The sequence below is a fragment of the Nematolebias whitei genome, chromosome 4, assembly GCF_014905685.2.
Source record: "Nematolebias whitei isolate Nwh7 chromosome 4, NemWhi1, whole genome shotgun sequence".
NCBI lineage: Eukaryota > Metazoa > Chordata > Actinopteri > Cyprinodontiformes > Rivulidae > Nematolebias > Nematolebias whitei.
In genome coordinates, this window is record NC_056501.1 from 19,106,039 (window position 1) to 19,124,235 (window position 18,197).

Genomic DNA, 18,197 nt, shown 5'->3' on the forward strand with positions numbered 1-18,197 from the left:
GGGAATTGGGCGCAAAAAAAAGGGCGTTTTCCGGAGGGAGGTTGTTTGCAAAGCCGGCCAGTGTATAAATGAGGTGTATCCAGTTTTGTAATCTTCTTGTCAAAATAAAACTAGACACATTCTACTTTCACGCTGCCATGAGCTTTTTACCATTTTTTTAAAGTGTCATTGTCTCCAGGTTATGCAGAGATGTTGGATGGAGCCAAGAGAAGCAAATGCAAAACAATTAAGTAAAACAGCCAAATAGTTGAACATTTCTTTATTTTTCTTGAAAAATAACACAACATGAAGTGGAAAAAAAAAGCTTCTCAAAATAATTACAATGCTACAGGATTCCCATTTTTATAATCTAAGAAGAGAAAAAACATTTACACAAAAGTAAATATTTATATAATTATATTCATTTTGAGAGATATGGCCCGGAGAGTGGTCGGGTGGAGGAGACCTTTCATTAAGAGTCGCAATACTTGACGAGAACAAAGAAGCTTCAAAAATAAAATTTTACATCTCCACACTAAACTGAACATGTAAATAATCACATTTTTTTTAAAGTCATACAAAACGAAAAACCTGTATCAAAGAAGGGCGGGGAGCAGTTTTGTCTAGAGTATTTTTGCTTTAAACGCTGTCTGTACAAAAACAAAGCAATTTAAGTTTGAAAATAATAGCACCTGAAGTTAAACTTGAACTGCGGTTTGAAAATGCACCATTTATCCCACAACTTATCCCCCACACTCAAAACCTGCCCTTTCTTGGGGTGAGGTCTTGCTGCTTTGATGATTGCCAACTCACAATCTTTGTACCACCTTGTGCACTCTACAATGTATACCACTGAAGTACAGGAAATGACAGAAATAGCTCAATCCAAAACTGGCAAAACACAGACCATTCCAGTAGATGGACGCAAAAAAAAAAGTCCTGATATAAAAACAATTAATGCATAAATGTGCATAAAGCGCAAGTGAATGTCTCCCTGACAAAAAAAAATAATGACCCAATTACATGACGCACCTAAATGTAGCTGAATAAGATCAAATATATTGCAAGACAAATGTGAATTTATAGTGGATCATCCAAACAGAATCATTCCAGAAAACTTTTTTATTTTATTCCAAGGATACAACTTAAGTCTTTTTTTGAAGGTTGGGATGGGAGTCAGGACTGAGGAGGAGCTTATCCACAGGAAGTGAAGTCAGAACAGTGAGTTAATTCTTCCCCGACTCCTGTAAATAAAGAATTAGACTCTTTTCTTCTTTAAGGAACGTTGAATTAGCAACAGCAAAATAAAAGCTCCTGAGTCTTTGTAGGTACAAAGAAAAAAAAAGTAAGACATTGTTTCAGCTAACAAGGGGGCAAGCCCTCCACATCAGACCCCACCCCTCCTACAGCTTCCTTTGCCTCTGTTAATCATGTCAGCATCCACGCCCTCCACTTTTTGCATCTCAAATCACTCCTGCAGGGAGAGAACGCAGGCGACTAGGATATCCTCTGGATCAGTTTTTCATCTGATAAGCAGTAGAGTGTGTTGACTGATAGCTCGGAGATGAAGGTCTCACAGGCCTTTCTGCTGACACCTTTGCAGCCTCGTAGGTCGAGCAGCGAGATGCAGGAGAGGCGGCGGAGATACTTCAAGCATGTGTCCGTCAGTTTACTGCAGCCTGGGAGAGAGACACACACTTTGACTAAGCTGATGTAGAACGATGCCATTCATGTGTCAGTTCGTTCCTAAAAATGAAATCTGTCATTTTACAACCATCACCTCACCTCCCAAGTTGAGTTCTGTCAGTGTGTTCCGGGTGGATGAGCCGACTGCAGTCAGCAGGTTGATGGAGTGGTCAGTGAGGCTGTTGCAGTGGGAGAGGTCCAGTTTTGTTAAATGGGGCATGTGGCGAATCACCAGACGCAGAGTGGAGTCGCTGATGTCCAGACCTGCGAGCCGCAAACACTGCATGTTCCGCAACGGGCTGCGATTGTCGCAGCCTGCACCAGAGCAGAGAATCAGAGACAAATGACAGACATATTAAGAGTTTGATCGCAGACGAGTATAGAAGTGACATGAGAAACCAAAGAATCAAAAGTAAAATCACATGGATAAATTAATACCTCATATCTTGTGAGGTGCTCTCTACTCACCTGAAGGAGTGACTAAATCTCTGATCTGAGAGTCTTTGACCCCGTCTGCATACCGCAGGTCCAGAGATCGAAGGAGAGGACAGCCAGTGGAGGACAGAGCTGAAATAGATGACCAGGAACAACCCGACAGCATCAGGTCCTTCAGCCCTGAGAAACATGGAACACCCGAGTTAATAACCGAGGATTTTATTTGAATGTAAACTCTTGAAACTCAATAATTAGGTGTGTACCAGGCAGGCGGCCAATGAGCCAGTTGAGCTGTTTTTTAGCGATGTTTGTCCAGGAGAGGTCAAGTGTGACGGGCTGTCTCTTTATGATTCCTGTGAGGGCCTGGGGGCTAACATTTCGCTTGATGCTCAGGTCGATCCGCGCCCAGAGCCTCTTGTCTAAACACCTAAAGACAAATGCACACTCTTTAACATCTATTCAAAACTTAAATCCTGACTCCAAACCCTTTAAAATAATGATCGGTTCAAAGTTCTACATTTGTTGGAACAAAGAGGCTACAGTTTTTAATTATTTTGTAACTAATAACATAATGTTAACTAAAATATAACATTCATAACTTAAGATAAATCAGATTGAAAAAATATAAAATAAAAAGTGAACTCTCTAATGAACAGGTTACAGTACTTTCCTCAGACTACTGAAGAAAAATAACCTAAGGTGTCCCTCTTGTTGATATACAACCATACGAACAAATAAAACCCACTTGATTTTGAACATCAGCATATTGCACTGACATAACATCACTGCATGTTTGAAAAAAAAAAAAAAAAAAAAAATTCACAGCCAGCTGCACACAGAAATGTTTGGATGATGCTCAGATTATGTCTCATCACCTTTCATCATTGAACAATGGAAACAAGCAGCGACAGTGTTTTAATAAAGCTCCGCATGCGAGACACTGATTAGATTCAGATAACTGAACATTTTAAAGCAGATGCTGAGCTGTTCACACTTTGAAAAGAAAACTTCTGTTGTGTCAGTGTGGTGCTGAAACCTGCCACCCCAGACAAGATGGTGACTATTTTTATACATTTCTTCTCACTAATGAATCAAAACAAATTGTGAGCATTTTATCTTCTACAACTACAAAACACCACAATCTTTTGTTTCAATGTAGCTTTTAGTAAGAATAAATAAAAAAATGTGACTTGCACGCAAACAGCCTTAACTGGAAAATCTGATCCAAACCAAGTGTCTGATAAAAACACCAGTTAAAGGGTCTTACCATTTGTACCAGTTCTTGCAGACGGCCATGCAGACGCACAGGTCTGCACGACTCAAGTAGCGAAAGACAGACACCCAAACCTCCCTCTCACAGCTTGGGTTGCTCCCGGCGCTCTCCCTGTCTGCCTCTCCCCCTCCCTCCTGCAGAGCGGACAGAGGGATGCGGAGATGCTGAAGCTCGGATGAAGAAGAAGCAGCAGCACCGTTGCTCAGTTTAGCTGTCCTGGTTGTTCTCAGTCTTTTTGATGCTTCCAGTCTCTCTGGATGAGAAGAATGAGAATACGCGTGTCCACTTCGGGTTTGTGGGGGTGTGTGCTTGTTTGGATGTTGATCAGGACGAGGGCCATTTCTAATTGAGGGTCTGATGAGAGTTCTGCTCTGGCTGTGCGTTGTAGAGGTGGCAGTTTGAGAGGCAACAGCCTCTAATTTGGGGACGATGGCTGTCGAGTCCTGTTTTGCTCTGGGTGGCTTCTGAAGTGTCACTTTTAGATTGGAGCCATCTTTGTCTCCTTTTGGAATGTCCTGCTCCATTTCCTCTTCCTCATCATCCTCTGCACCATTTTGGCTGGGCACCTCACTTCCTTCATCATCGTGTTCTTTAGTGACTGCTCCTCCTTGCCTCGACTGGGGCTGGTTCTCTTTATCGCCTCCCGTCCTGTTCAGTCCACTTTCCTCCTCCTCTTCTTCCTCCTCCTCCTCGTCGCTGCTGCTGCTGTTGGTGCTGCTGCTGCTGGTGTCCTCGCTCTCCTCCTCCAACTCTGCGTGGCTTCCTCCACCACTGATGCCACGTCCCGCTCCTCCTCCTCGCAGTCTCACACCTCTCCCCCTCCCTCTACAGGGCTCTCCTTTTGGCTTAAGTACCAGCTGCTGGTGAAAGGAGCCAGTACCTCCTGGAACGCTCCTGTAAGATGAGCCACTTGCCCAAGTGGAGCCTCGACCTTTGTTCTGAGACAGTCTGCTGTTCAGAGAGTGCAGGCGGGACATAAGCCGGGAGCTCAGCAGCCTTGGAGAGCGATCTAAAGTGGCCTGTTTCTGAAAGTTCAAAAAATACGACTGGGATAATTCATGCTTCATATGATTGAAATCAAAATATTAAAACACAACATAAATTGTCAGCTACTTTAATACAGAAACCATACAAGAAAAGTGAATTCTTACTCTTAAAAGTTTGGTCCTCTCCAGTTTTATCTGTAAAAAGAAGTTGAGGAATAAAAAAATTAAAAAAAATGTTGAACCAATACAAATCTAACAACGTTTTTAAAATTGTGAAACACACTGAAAATGTCAAAGCATGTAGAATGTACCCTCTTTTTTAGCCTGTACTCCAGTGCATTCTCTCGTTTGCGACTTTGTTGATGCTGCAGTAGCAGTTTTTGTGAAGGTGGCGGGGCTGTCGGTCGGCCTGGGGGTCTACTACGTTTCACCCGTTTCGCTCCATCTCCAGCCCCGTTGCCTTCCTGATAACCGAGCTTGGACTCTGGCAAAAATGTTGAACCATCCGACTCTGCACTTTCCTCCTCACTGGAAGACTGATATTGAAACGTCAGTTCATTTGTGCATCAAAAATCACACAGCATCCAAAAGTCAATAAAATGTCTGATGACGAAAATAAAATCATACCGACTGATCCGCTGAGAGAAAAGCTTAATGAAAATAAGTTTAAGTATATAATTATGAAGATGTGTGTAAGTGTTATACCTCTGATGCAGAGCCTGTGCCTTGGTAACATTTTGGACATTCCCAGCAGCTGGGCAGGTCCGTATTAATCTTCCCCTCACCGGGTTCCTGTAACACAGCACAAACTATAAGTTGACCAACTAATGCAGCAACACAACAACTCAGGCATATTCAGTTTTAGATCAGTGACAGGCAGATGATCAGACTCATCTGCTGACTAATTTTGATCAGTTGTGAATGTTGTGCTTTCAGATCTCGACTGTCTGCCTGCAGACTAACACATTATTACATGCAGAGTTGTGTGTGTGTACAGTCAAAGTTGGTCACTGGGAGTTAAAAATAAATTGCAATTTGTTTCAATGTTTGTGTAAACTTGTGTGTACAGAGGCAACTAAATAAAGCAGCCATCATGACACTCACAAAGTGTGTAACTACTAAGCCTGTTTTGGACTACTGTGTGAAGTGATGTCAATAAAAACTCACTTTTATATCAAATAAATTACTTCATCTACAACCCAACAAGTCATCCTTTGACCATTTTGTCATTTTGTGCTTAAAAGGTTTAAGTGAAGAAAAGCAGTTCCTAAGTGATTTGGAGTTAGATAATTATTTAATCTTCAATGTTTAGTTGTAAACCTATTTCAAAGAAAAAGTACATAATGTGTGTGTATGCTCCCAGTCGCAGCACTTTAAAACAACAAAACAAAACAATATGTAGCTCAAAATCAGAACCAGAAAGTCAGACTTAAGAGAGACAAACAAACTGATTCATCAGTGGACCTAGTGGACGAGACTCACCTTTACACACTGACGATGAACAATCTGTGAACAGATTGTGCACTCCATGAGAGAGTGAGTGCTCGGATCAGATTCATCAAACTCGCCCTCTCCACAAGTGGCACATCGAGCGGTGTTGGGCAAGGCAGGCTGGAGGACGGACAAAACATCATGAGAACCTCATATCTGATGCTTGCACATATTACATACTTCAGTTGTGAAATTCAATGAAATGTAGGTTACTAATCTATTTAATAAATGTCTTAAGCAACAAGAGTAACAATTTTACAATGTTACTTTAATTTTCAGAAATAAAGACACACACACAGAGACATAAGCCATATTGTTTAGTTTCCTGCATACAAAATGTAACAACTGGTATAATGCCCTACCGTTAGGCACTGTCTCATCATGCAGCCCTTCTTCATACGTCCAGACCCACCAAACTTCCTCATGTCATGGCAGTACAGGCAGTCGCCACACTCTTTCCTGCGACAGCCAGCACAACGCTTGCACCTCACCCGTCTGCGCCTCAGAGCCGAAATGGACGTGCGTTTGATGGGCTTCTGAGACTTGTGGAGGGAAGGGCCTGACCGAGGAGGACGGTAAAGAGCAGGTGGAGGGGGAGGGGGTGGCTGGTACCACAATGGCTGTACAAAATAAGAAGCAGACCATTAGAAAATTACATCAGTCAGACTTAAGTCTGCTTGTGTTATGCTTAGAAATCAAAGGTTGGCAGCTGCAATGACAGAGTTATTGATATAATTGTTTGCTCACAAAAACATCTCAAAGGAATATTCCTTTATATTTGCAGCTAGCTGAAAAAAAAAGTACAAGATTTGTGAATGCTCACCCTTTTAGGCCATTTGACAATAGGCTCTCCGGTGTAGGCAAGCTTAATGTCGTCATTTACACAATTCTTCAAAACATTCTAGAGATAAAAATCAGGCGGTGCACATGAGTTAAAGTCAACCAACTTCAGTGTCTGAGTCACTGTAGTGTGTATAATGTGAGATCCCGGAGTTAATTTGGAGATACCCACCCTCAAGTCTTCAAGCAGGGCTTCAGGACGTCCAATCCCTGCAGGAGCACACTTTTTGTGGGCCGGCAGCTCCTCCAGCTTTCCTACTAGGTTCCAAAGGCCCTCAAGTTCAAAAGGGGTAAGCACATGATGAGGGGTGGTGACTTGGGCTGGCTGTTCACTTATGACATCATCTTTGGTCTCTTCTTCCTTTTTATCAACTTCTTTTTCATCCTCACTGTCAATTCCATTGGAAGTGCTGTCCATGGAGAGATCGCTGATTTCAAGGTCAGCTGGAGTCAGCCCTAAAATGTAGTAGCACAAGTCAGCAATGAAGCTAGGTAGTTTTGAGAGGGGAAAAAAAAAGAATGGCTGTGTTTTTTGTTTTGTTTTTATTTATTCTTACCAATACCAAGTGAATATTTTTGGAACTCAGGTGTGAGGTGGGAGATGTTGGTCAGGCAGAAGAGGTACCTCTCCAGGACATACCAACACATCTCATAATAAAACGGGTAGCGGAACTTTGCTGGAACCTGATAAAATAAAATAAAATTGACTGAAGAGACCACAGACCAGATTCAAAAACACCTCTGCCTGTCTTCTGATACAGCTGAACACTTCTAGATGAGTAACACCTGTTTCTGAGAAGTTTAAATTTTCTCTGTCAAACAAAGCTAAAGAACATACAGTGGTACTTAAAAGTCTGTGAACGCTTTAGAATTTTCTATATTTCTGCATAAATATGACCTAAAACATCCTCAGATTTTCACAAATCCTGAAAGTACATAAAGAGAACCCAGTTAAACAAATAAGAAAAATATATACTTGGTCATTTATTTATTGAGGAAAATGATCCAGTATTACATATTTGCGAGTGGAAAAAGTATGTGAACCTTTATAATTAGCAGTTAATTTGAAGGTGAAATTAGAGTCAGGTGTTTTCAATCAATGGGACGATGATGAGGTGTGAGTGGACACCCTGTTTGATTTAAACAACATGAATCTATCAAAGTCTGCTCTTCACAACATGTTTGTGTATCATGGCACGAATGTGGATTTCTGAGGAAATCAGAAAAAGAGTTGTTGATGCTCATCAGGCTGGAAAATGTTACAAAAGCATCTCTAAAGAGTTTGGACTCCACCAATCCACAGTCGGACAGATCGTGTGGAGGAAATTCAAGAGCATTGTTACCCTCCCCAGGAGTGATGGACCAAACAAAGATCACTCCAAGAGCAAGATGTGGAATAGTCGGCGAGGTCACAAAGAACCCCAGGGTCATCTCTAAGCAACTGAAGGTCTCTCTCACATTAATGTTGATGTTCATGAGTCCACCATCAGGAGAACACTGAACAACAACGGTGTGCATGGCAGGGTTGAAGGAGAAGCCACTGCTCTCCAAAAATAACAGTGCTACTTGTCTGCAGTTTGATAAAGATCACGTGGACAAGACAGAAGACTGTTGGAAGAATGTTTTGTGGATGGACGAGACCAAAATAGAACATTTTGGTTTAAATGAAAAGCGTTATGTTTGGAGAAAGGAAAATGATGCATTCCTGCATAAGAACCTTATCCCATCTGTCAGCGTCTGAAAGTCAGAGATTTATTTGTCATACACACCACATGTGGTACATGTGTTGGAACGAGATTATGTAAACAGGGTCCCAGTTACATCTCACAATAAAATGTAAAAGAAAAACAGCAATAAGATCCAAGATATGAACTAAGAAAAACAAACTAAATATACACTAAGCACTAATAGCATAAAAACAGTAAAAACAGTATGCCGAACAGCAGCAAGTGAAATCTGTGCATTTGTGAAACGTGGTGGTGGTAGTATCATGGTTTGGGCCTGTTTTGTTGAATCTGAGCCAAGATGGCTTGTCATCATTGATGGAACAATGAATTCTGAATTATATCAGAGAATTCTAAAGGAAAATGTCAGGACATCTGTCCATGAACTGAATGTCAAGAGAAGGTGGGTCATGCAGCAAGACGATGACCCTGAGCACACAAGTCGTTCTACCAAAGAATGGTTCAAGAAGAATAAAGTTCATGTTTTGGAAAGGTCTAGTCAAAGTCCTGACCTTAATCCAATCTAAATGCTGTGGAAGGACCTGAAGCAGCAGTTAATGTGAGGAAACCACCAACATCCCAGAGTTGAAGCTGTTCTGTATGGAGGAATGGGAACAAATTCTTCAAACAAACAGATTTTTTTTTTTTTTTTTTTACAAATTAAAATAAGCTAGCAAAAAAAAAAAAAAAAGCAAAAACAGCTAGATTAAAAGATGAATATAGTCAACTAAAAACAGGAACATGTCTGCACTGGTCCTTGCCAGGAGTCCAACAGATTCTTAAAGCCACTTAGAGGTCAAAGTCGAGAGCTTCAGATCTTTCTGCAAGAAATTCCAGGAAACAGGAGCGGAGTAGGAGAAGGCCCTTTTGCCAAGTTCAGTCCGCACTGAGGGGACGCTGCAGGTAATAATGTCCTGAGAGCGCACGCTGTAGCTGCACTCATGCAGAGACATATAGGAGGAGATGTATGAAGGCAGCAGACCAAGAAGTGATTTAAAGATGAAAATGTACCAGTGAGAGAGTCTGCGTGAAATTAATTATGTCCAGTTAACCAGTGAATACAGGGTGCAGTGGTGGGTACGATAATCACAAAAAATTCATGCTTTTGGTCTGTGGGAGGAAACCGGAGTACCCGGAGAAAACCCACGTATGCACAGCGAGAACATGCAAACTCCACCCAGAAAGGCCCCCAGACTGGGATTTGAACCAAGAACCTGCTCACTGAGAGGCAGCAGTTCTACCAGTTGTGTCACTGCGCTGCCTCTGGATAATTTTCCTCTTAAATAAATGACCAAGTATAATATTTTGTCTAACTTGTTTAACTGGGTTCTCTTTATATGAGCCGAGATGGGGTAGATGCAGGGCAGTCAACTCGGGACCCGAAAGTCCCAGGTTTGATCCCCAGCCATTCCCACATGTCGTGGTGTCTCTGAGCAACACTCCTAATCCTTAATTGCTCCCCGGACACTCACATAGTTGCCCACTGCTCCACCTGGGTGTATCCCAGGTGTGATGGGTTAAATGCAGAGAATTAATTTTGCCATTGTATGGAAACATACAATGATGACAACACATAGCACATATACTTATATATATTTATCTACTTTTAGGACTTGTGTGAAAATCTGATGATTGATTCATATTTATGGATGAATATAGAAAACTCTAAAGGGTTCACAAACTTTCAAGCACCATTGTATGTGAAATTATCGTTTGTGAGAAACATTGAAAAACGTGTCAAATACTCCAGCTCTCTGTGTATTTCAATACAAAATACATATGGAGCTGTAGAGATGGATTTTTTTTTATTTTTTTTTGATTGTTTATCGTTTTCTGGTCATTACTGTTTTACCTAATGCACTTTGGTGAGTCATACTAAACCTTCATGTAAGCAAGCTAAGGGAGAAAAGGTTAAAAAAAACTCAATAAGCTTGATTTGGATTTTATGAAACTTGTTTGAGAAATTGAAAGTGAAGCAAACTTTTACCTATTAAGATCTTTTTTGTTAAAGCTGCAAAATACAAATTAGTTTTTTTTGTTTTGTTTGTTTGTAAATATATACGAGGAATTAAGAGTCCTCAGCCAATGCTGAATTTTTTTATTTATTATGATGCAGTAACTCAGCTTTCTGTGTAATATAGAGAAAACTCAAACAGCAACAACTGCATACATTCAGCTCTACGACTGGCTTGGTGGAAGAAAAGAAAAAAAAAGTCCTTTGTATCACTCCCCCTAAAGTAACTTGTGGTTCTAGGAGATTACTTGATTATATCCGATTGTCATGGCCTGTTGTTGCACCATATAAGTGCGCAATGAGATACATGTTGACAGGATTCAGGAAGCATAAGATATTTAGGTTAAATCATGCATGCATTGACAAATACAACTTGTTTAAACAAAAAATAAAATGTTAGTTTTAAAGCAATTCATTGAGTCAATGTGGACTAAAACCTATTTACAATTTCGAATTTAAATAAATTGGGTTTCATTTGAATGAGTTCAACTCAAGAAAACAGAAAAAATAAAGCTAATACAAAAGAGACACAAGCAGGGTGGATCAGCATAATACCAGGTATGTTTAGTAATAACTTCTGCATTGTACAAAAATGTGAATTACTAGCAAGCAAGTCTAAGCAGATTTATGATTTTCATCAATAGATGTACACATCATTTAACTGTGTCTTGCTGATTCTTTCATGTTTTGTTTAAAATGTAAAAGAACAATTGTTTTTATAGAGTGGCTGAACAGGGAAGAAAATTTAAGGCATGAAGCAAATTGCTTCTTACCCGTGTGCGGTCCTCAATGTTGTAGATGTTGAGCTGCATGGGGATGTTAAAGCTGTGAAGGAAATTTCCCCCAAACACTAAAGTGTCCTCTGGAGTGTAGACGGCATGAATCCAACCTGCAACGCATAAAACGAAAATTAACACAGAGGCCACGTGTGATAGAAGGTAGAAAACATATTTGTTACATTTATGCCTTGTTTATTTGTTGGAGCTTCCGACCTGATGGGATTATGAAGGTGTTTCCTTGGTTGAGCTCTATCCTCTGACAGTCGCAACACTTATCCCCCAAGAAGATGTCTCCCTGCTTTCCTGACAAAACCCAGTTTTCATACATATCCAAATTCTGAGGTGTGGGTGGAATGAGCCAAAACACCTGTGGGAAGCACACACACACACACACACACACATGTATGTTAACTGAGTTTGAGTTTAAACAGAGTGCATGTCAGATCACGTAATTGATCACTTTAAACATCACATAGAATTGACTAATTTCCCTCTTTAAATTATTTTATTATTTTGCATAAACACGGACAAATGAATCTCTGAGAAGGTATAAGATGCATCAAATCAAACATAATAAAAACAGATTATTAAGTTCTGCTCTAAGATGCAGCCAGTTTAATTTTGCATAAAACATCAGTGTTAAAACTAAATAGGCAGATAAAAATACATCGTTTTATTTTTCTGATTTAAAATTTATGTAACTGTATCATGGTTGTATTAAATATTAACAAAAAATAAAGTCAGTACATGCTATAGTGATTGGGTTTTATGTTTCAGGACACAAATAAAGTTATTTCTAATGAAATAAAAGCCCAGACCAACATCCAAACTGTAAAAACTGGTCTTTTCAGCAACGTGATGGCAGCACAGACCTTTGCCCCTCGCAGAATGTGGTACCAGACTGAAGTTCCACCAAAATCGATGTGGAAGTCTGTGAAGCAGTCCTGAACGCTCATGAGGCAGTACCTGGGAGATACAGAGGAAGGATAGAAAATACTTTCACTTTTGGATAAACATTACAAATTAAATACAAAAATTAAAATTTTTATTATTTTTTTTAATCTAATGCGTTATGCGTTTCTTTACTGTTAAATAGCAAATGTTACACGGTGATACATGTGAATGAGTGGCTGTTTCCACTCACTTCTGTACTTTGGGATAATGCATGTCTATGATGGCATTTGTGGAGTCTCTCTGCCTCTCCTTGAGATGGCGAGGCCACATGTTGTCCACCCAGTCAATGAGATCCACCTGGATAATGAAGAGTAGAAGACATTCATCCAAATTTTTTGGCTAGAAAATTACTATCACTGGTAACTGACACCGTTTCCATAAGTAGATAAAACTTTAACACTATCATCGTGAAAATGTTTATCCAAAGCCTTCCAGATGCAAACAAATAAAGAAACAGGATGATTTTAATACACTGCGGATATAGATTATCCTAAGGTATGAAAGTGATTCTTACAGACGCCGGTCGTTTGACCAGATTCTCTAGTCTGGTGTGGCTGAACTCCAGACTGATGACGTTGTAGAGCTTTTCTCTCTCAGATGGGGGCGTCTCATAGTAGCGTCGCCATTGAGCCATCGACATTTCAATTCCCTTCTGGGTGTTCACGTCCATAACGTCCACAATGCGTCGACTACCTGTAAAATAATTAACAGGGTTATAAAAGTCAACATTATAGTAAAAAAATAAAATATCCAAATTCATTTTTCACCTTCAAAATTAAAAACAAAATCAATGCTCATCGTGTATGGCACCTATTATTTCTAAGTACTGTCAACAACGAAAGTCTTGCACAAACTGGAGTTTTGCTAAATAAATGTTTTTCAGAAGTCTAAAAAAAAATTATATATTTTATATTGTAATTGTGATTATTTTTAGGACCATGAACTTTAAGCAGTATGAATGATTATATAAAACTTTTTACACCTGAATAAGGAACTTAATTAGTAAATAGGACACATTTATGAATTTTCCCAGATTCATCAGCTGGTATATCAGTGCTAAAAATCTACAGGACAGAAAAAAACTAGAATATTATGAAAAAGTTTTTAAAAAATTAGGTCATTCACGCCAGAAACTGAAACTCATGCATTACATTGATTCATTACACGGAGTGGAATATTTCAAGCCTTTATTTCTTGTAATTTTGATGATTGTGGCTTACAAATAATGAAAAACAAAACTGAGTGTCTCAGAAAACTAGAATATTGTGAAGAGGTTCAATATTAAAAACTCATGGTGTTACACCCTAATCAGGTCATTAACTCCTAGACATGAGCTACAAAATGTCTCATTCCACAAGCTGAGCCACTCCTGAACCAGAGACGTCAGAAGTATCTAACCTGGGCTGAGGAAAAAAATGGTAAATGAACTGTATTTATATAGCGCCTTTCTATCTAATCAAAATACTCAAAGAACTTTACACTACAATCAGAATCCACGTTGCATCAAGTCCAGTGTGAAATTTCCACAGTCAGTGATGGTTTGGTGCCTTGTCCTCTGCTGGTGTTGGTCCACTGTGTTTCCTGAAGTCCACAGTCAACGCAGCAGCTACCAGGACATTTTAGAGACTTCATGCTTCCTTCTGCTGACGAGCTTTACGGAGATACTGATTTCATTTTCCAGCAGGACTTCAGTCCTGCCCACACTGCCAAAGGTACCAAAAGCGGACTGTGGAATATTTTAATTTTCTGAGACACTGAATTTTCATTTTTCTTTATCTGTAAGCTGTAATCATCAAAATTACAATAAATAAAGGCTTGAAATATTTCACTGTATGTGTAATGAATCTTTGTAATATACGAGTTTCACTTTCTGAAATAAATGGCAAAACAATTTACCTTTTTTTTCATGATATTCTCTTTTTTTTTAGATGCAACTGTTGGTGCTATAAGCTGTCGTACCAGTTCTTGTGTTGAATTTTGGGTACAAGCAGTTAAAACATTTACTGTAAACGTATAATTCAGAAACTTACCAACAAACAACTTGACATCACTCACACTGAAATCAGGGTCTGGCATTCTGTAAAAGAGAGATAGTTTTTGGATCTGTTGGAACAAATTTACTGATTTTGTGGATATTCTCTAATAAACAACAAGTTAATGGAACTTACTGTAGACCAAGCCCATCAGCTTTTCTAAAAATGATGGGGTCTCTGAGACCTTCCCTCTGTATGTATTCATATGTGAAATCTAATCAGGGAACACACAAAGCAAAATACTCAAGGGACACAGATACAAATAAATAATAAGTATAACTTGGCATAGACTTTTCTTGCCTCCATACTACACTCTGTGGTCAAATCTGGTTGATTTTACATCTTTCTTGTACTTCTGTTTATTTACATGAAGCTATCTCACCTTTACCCTCCATAAGTTTGACCAGATCAGAGCCAAACCTCTCACACTGCAACTTCTCATCCAAGTCAAACGTTCGTTTCCCTTCGATTTCATCATCCGAGATTCCATCATCCTGGTAGCGACGGCGTGTACCTGTGCGCTGAGGACAACAAAAAAAAAGTTCTGTTATATTTAAGCAACAGGATTTATAGTGAGCAGCTAAAATAAGAAAGACCAGGATGGTGGAAATTCTCCTTGGTTGACTCATTTATTCTCTATTACAATAAGTGAAGCACTGATAACTCAACAAAGCATCATTCATCTGTTTATACTGTGCACTGAATGCTTTCTAAAAAAAAGAACAGCTTGATTTTTTTGTTTTTGTAAGTTGTCTTAAATGTTTTATTATTAATAATAACTATACTGTGTGAAAGAAACAATAAACAAGAGCTGAAGGAGTTAATCTATACTTAAAGGTGAATTCAGCAAAAACTCTGACAATGGGCATTGTGACATTTTTCTTCTCTTTTTTTTCTTCCAAATCATCTTTTACACATTGTCGATTTATTTATTTTTAATCAAAGTGTTAACGTACACATCAAGTGCAGTCATTGTAGTGTATAACTATGAGTTTGACACTTTAAAGGTTTTTCTAAAACTATAAACTAAGCAACAACAATCACATTTATAATTTTTGAATAAATAATTGACATAAAAATCAAACTTGGGACTTCAGAAAAAGTAGTCCAACACAAATTAATGCACAAATAAAACATGAACGTAGAAAACCTTTGATTGATATATATAAAAAAGGATGTTACTGAGGGCTAGCTGATCATGCATTAAGTGACAACAGTAGGAGATGTTCCTTATATCTATATAGTTACAGGGACTTAAATTGCTATTAGCAAAATAAAAGTAGTCTTCCATCTAATGCATGAATTAAAATTACAACAAATCAGTCTAACAGAATCAGCCAACCCATCACCAAACCAGTTGTCAGAAACAAACAAAGCATTACAAAAGAGGGGTTTAATCTTCTACACATTACCCCCCTGCCCCCCAATCCATTCCCACATAAAGCCCTGCTTGGATAGGCAGATGGATCAAGCACAACACCCCTTGCTCTCATATTTCCCCAACCCCCACCCCTTTAACCCAACAACATAATGCTTTATTCAAACTAATGCAAGGGACTTAGTTCAAACAAATAAGAGCTTTGGAAACATCACTTCATAAGGAAGGGGTTGCTTATAATTAAACAAGGTAAAATGGGAAAGGAAGATAAATTATAGGAACAATGTCCTGATGCACGCTCAATAATCCAGATAGAAAAATATAACAAAGTTAATCTAAAAACGTTAAGTCTGGTCCTCTGGACATTCAAAAAAACAAAACAAACCAAAAAAAAAAAAAAAAAATGTAGAAACGTTTAGTCTTTCATCCGGAAGACTTCTTCAGTCTGAGGTGCTGTATTCAGCTCAGTCTTATAAACAGCAGCACCTCAGACTGAAGAAGTCTTTCGGATGAAAGACGAAACGTTTCTACATTTTTTTGTTGTTGTTGTTGTTTTGCTTTGTTGTTTTTTTTTTTTTGAATGACCAGAGGACCAGACTTAACTTTTTTAGACATTTCTACCTGGATTATTCAGCATGCATCAGGAAAACAAAGTTACGTCATGTCCTCTGGACGGATTCTTCTTTGTTTAAACGTTTTGTCTTTAACGCAAAAGACTTCTTCAGTCTGAGGCACTACAACAAATTCAGTCTTATAAATAGCACATTCTCACAGTCAATCAGCCAGTTTCCACCAGCAGTCACATGCTGAAGTGTCCCTGGGCAAGACACTGAACCCCTCATTGCCTCTGATGTGTGTCCCATCGATGCATGAATGTGATAAAACACTGATTATTCTTTGTACAGAAATAGTAGAGTGATGTATGAATGGGTAAATGAGGGCACAGATTGTAGTGTAAAGCACTTTGAGTGTATTGATAAGATAGAAAAGGGCTATGTGCAGTCCATTTACCATTTAATCTTGTTAAGATATAGGAACAACTGTATTTTCTAGGAACAACTTACCATAAATTAGCTAAAGTAAAACCATTACTAAACTAAGTAATTTTGCACACTTCAAAGTATACGTATAAATAATGCTTTGAGTTTAGTTAACTGTTTTCCAGAGGAGGTGATATAGTCGTAGGAATCTGAAGAAATGCTGTCAGGTTAGCTGGTGAACTTGACCTCCTCCTGAACCCAGAGGGTCTTTAAACAAGTTCATTACGGTCAATAAAAGACACATCCTCAATCACTGCCAAAGGCGAGCCGACCCACTCAAACACCGCTTTTCAATCACTAAAATGCTTCAAGTTGGTTAAAAGAGTAACACACAAGCATAAGGAAAAAATCTCAGCGGTTTTGTAAACATAATAACACTTAGCAGCTAACTGCTAGTCGCTACTTACCAAACGCTTACTGTATCGTGTATGAGGATCCTCCATAATATCGCTGCAAATAAGAAAACGAGTTGTGAATTAATTGTTGACATTCGCTGGTTGAATACCAAATGATCTTGTGGGTTTACAATCTTCGGGACAGCTCTTTCTGAAACGAGCCTTCCTGCTAACGTTAGCCAGCAAGCTAATGTTAGCATCACACACACACACGACTGTAAATGAGCGTTTGTCATTTTAATTCCGACAAAAGCAATTGCGTTTTGGTACGGATAACAAGAGCCAACGTGTCTACTTCCAGCCTGGGGTTATCTCCAAGAAGCTCAGCTGACTAATATTCCTCAAGTCGACGGCTGCCGTTGCTGCTAGCTAGTTACCGTTAGCCTCGTCTGCGATGCATTTGGAAGCTTTCCTATGTTTTTTACCTTTTAACTTCTTTCAAACGTTGAGGTCAAAAGAGCACGTCCTGACTAAAACGTCCGAAGCATCACAGTGATGTTTTTCTTCATGTTATATGTTTAAAAACGACCATATTATTGTTCTGATTATTTATTGTGCGATAAAGTTACTCGACGCTACGGGCCGCCATTTCAGCGGGTCGGAAAACACACACACAAAAAAAAAAGAAAAGGGGGAAAAAAAAAAACTGAAGACCCGCCCCCAACTCATCCTATTGGTTGTAATATTTGCATATGTTCGCTGTGATTGGTCACAGCAGGTGCTCTTTAAAAAAGGCTTGCATACATTATTCATGTCAATATTGTACTGTACTTGGTTTTTAATTCACCGGTTGATTTATTTTGTTCATGTTCGGTGCCGGTGGTTATTACTGTCTAAACAGCAAAAGCCCATATAAAAACGGATTGAAAATGAGTGCAAAGGAATAAGAATATATTGCTTGGAGAATAGACTACATAATGAAGTGCATTTTAATATTTGAAAATTTCACATTAGGGGAAATCTTTCTTACTTGTGTAGCAAAGGTGTCTTCTGGGCACAGAACTGTAAACCATACCAAGGTTAATAAGGCAAAAAAAAGCCATAAAGTTTGTTTCTTAATCTCAGAAACAGTCAAGTAATTTAATTTAATTCAATTCAGTTTATTTATATAGCGCCAAGTCACAACAGAAGTCATCTCAAGGCACTGAACAGAAGCATTCAGTATGTATATATATATATATATATATATA

The 18,197-nt window shown here is 39.0% G+C and overlaps 1 protein-coding gene across 1 annotated transcript; it reads right to left on the reverse strand.

The window, feature by feature from the left end:
* Positions 1–1,384: 1,384 nt before the first annotated feature.
* kdm2ab (lysine (K)-specific demethylase 2Ab) lies at positions 1,385–17,614 on the reverse strand. Its single transcript, XM_037675265.1, has 23 exons — positions 17,433–17,614; positions 17,020–17,062; positions 14,577–14,715; positions 14,330–14,408; positions 14,192–14,238; positions 12,676–12,854; positions 12,352–12,458; positions 12,080–12,173; positions 11,421–11,574; positions 11,202–11,317; positions 7,248–7,374; positions 6,863–7,146; positions 6,674–6,751; positions 6,213–6,470; positions 5,842–5,970; positions 5,065–5,151; positions 4,671–4,895; positions 4,525–4,554; positions 3,368–4,398; positions 2,364–2,527; positions 2,134–2,280; positions 1,765–1,980; positions 1,385–1,658 (listed from the first exon to the last, which is right to left on the reverse strand). Exons 2-23 carry the CDS (start codon positions 17,053–17,055, stop codon positions 1,477–1,479), a joined length of 3,909 nt encoding a protein of 1,302 aa, XP_037531193.1. The 5' UTR covers positions 17,056–17,062; positions 17,433–17,614; the 3' UTR covers positions 1,385–1,476.
* Between the last annotated feature and the right edge of the window lie 583 nt (positions 17,615–18,197).